The sequence below is a fragment of the Poecilia reticulata genome, linkage group LG2 (genome assembly GCF_000633615.1).
Source record: "Poecilia reticulata strain Guanapo linkage group LG2, Guppy_female_1.0+MT, whole genome shotgun sequence".
Taxonomy (NCBI): domain Eukaryota; kingdom Metazoa; phylum Chordata; class Actinopteri; order Cyprinodontiformes; family Poeciliidae; genus Poecilia; species Poecilia reticulata.
In genome coordinates, this window is record NC_024332.1 from 1,009,302 (window position 1) to 1,011,215 (window position 1,914).

Below are 1,914 nucleotides of genomic sequence, written 5' to 3' on the forward strand. Positions count from 1 at the left end.
AGTTGGCTTCAGATTGCAACATCCAATCTGTAAAAAGACTAAAGGACTGAATTTAATATCTGATAACAGAATAATGTTGCTAAAGATGGATCTGATTGTTTAGCATCACATCCTGTGAAGTCAGAAACCGTACAATGATAACACCTTCTAATGTTCCAGATGGTTTTGTTCCAACTTTATCTCTAAAGCAAAATGTTTTTACTTCTTTTTTTCTGTGTTTCAGCAGATGTTGGTCTGCAGAAGCTTCTACAGGAACATAAGATCAGTCTGAGGACGAGATGTGAATGTGTGACTGAAGGAAGTGATGAAACAGGAAGTAGAACCCTCCTCAACAGGATCTACACTGATCTCTTCATCACAGAGGGACAGAGTGAAGATGTTAACACCCAGCATGAGATGAAGCAGCTGGAGAGAGTTTCCAAGATCCAGAACCTCCATGCTTCTCCAATCAGGTGCCATGACATCTTTAAATCCTTCTCTGACCAAGATGGAGTCATCAGAGTGGTTCTGACCAATGGCGTCGCTGGTGTTGGAAAAACCTTTTCAGTGCAGAAGTTCACTCTGGACTGGGCCGAGGGCTTGGAGAACCAAGATGTCAGTGTGGTGGTTCTGCTTTCATTCAGGGAGCTGAACTTGATCAGAGATGAGCAGCACAGTCTTCTCTCACTGCTCCATGTTTTCCATCCAACAATCCAGAAGCTCCCAGCAGAGCAGCTGGCTAAATGCAAACTGCTCTTCATCTTTGATGGTCTGGATGAAAGCAGACTTTCACTGGACTTCAATAACAGTCAGCTCGTTTCTGATGTCACTCAGAAGTCATCAGTCAACGTTCTGCTGACAAACCTCGTCAAGGGGAACCTGCTTCCCTCGGCTCTCATCTGGATAACTACCAGACCTGCAGCGGCCAATCAGATGCCTCCTTCATGTGTTTCCAGGGTAACAGAAGTAAGAGGCTTCACCAACGCCCAGGAGGAGGAATACTTCAGTAGGAGGTTCAGTGATGAAGAGCTGTCTAGCAGAATCATCTCCCACATCAAGAAATCAAAAACTCTCCACATTATGTGTGCAATTCCAGTCTTCTGCTGGATCACTGCTATGGTTCTGGAGAACATGTTGACCTCAGAGCAGAGAGGAGAGCTGCCCAAGACCATGACTGACATGTACTCACACTTCCTTCTGGTCCAGACAAAGAGGAAGAAGAACAAGTACCGTGGAGGACATGATACAAGTTCACAGGAGTTGACAAAGACTGACTGGAAACTTCTTCTGCAGCTGGGGAGGCTGGCATTTGAACATCTGGAGAAAGGAAACATTATGTTCTACCAAGAAGACCTGGAGCAGTGTGGTCTGGATGTCATAGAGGCCTTGGTGTACTCAGGAGTTTGTACAGAGATCTTCAAAAGAGAGAGTGTGATCTTCCAGAAATCAGTCTACTGCTTTATTCATCTGAGCATCCAGGAGTTTCTGGCTGCAGTCTACATGCTCCACTGTTTCACCAGCAGGAACTCAGAGGTGATCAAGACATTCCTGGGAGAGGAATACAATGAAAAGTCTCTAGATGAGTTCATGAAGAAAGTCATGGAGAAATCCCTCAGCAGTAAAAATGGCCACCTGGACCTGTTCGTCCGCTTCCTTCATGGTCTCACTGTGGAGTCCAACCAGAGACTCTTAGAAGATCTGCTGGGTCAGACAGAGAACAGTCCAGAAACCATCCAGAGAATCGTCACCAACCTGAAGGAGATGAACACTGATAGAATATCTCCTGACAGAACCATCAACATCTTCAACTGTCTGGTGGAGTTGAACGACCTGTCATTTTATCAGGGGATCCAACGGCTGCTGGATTCAGGGAAGAAACTCTCAGTGACTGACTGTTCAGCTCTGGCCTTCATGCTGCAGATGTCAGAGGTTCTG

The 1,914-nt window shown here is 45.8% G+C and overlaps 1 protein-coding gene across 2 annotated transcripts in view; it reads left to right on the plus strand.

Annotated features, from left to right (window-relative positions):
- LOC103476542 (protein NLRC3-like) overlaps positions 1-1,914 on the plus strand; it is a 76,193-nt gene that overhangs the window by 8,667 nt on the left and 65,612 nt on the right. Inside the window, exon 5 of one of the 2 annotated variants that reach the window (XM_017310494.1) lies at positions 224-1,908. In XM_017310494.1, coding sequence (XP_017165983.1) covers positions 224-1,908 — 1,685 coding nt within the window. The remainder of the gene's footprint in view (positions 1-223; positions 1,909-1,914) is intronic. The other variant, XM_017310497.1, reaches the window with a different exon arrangement.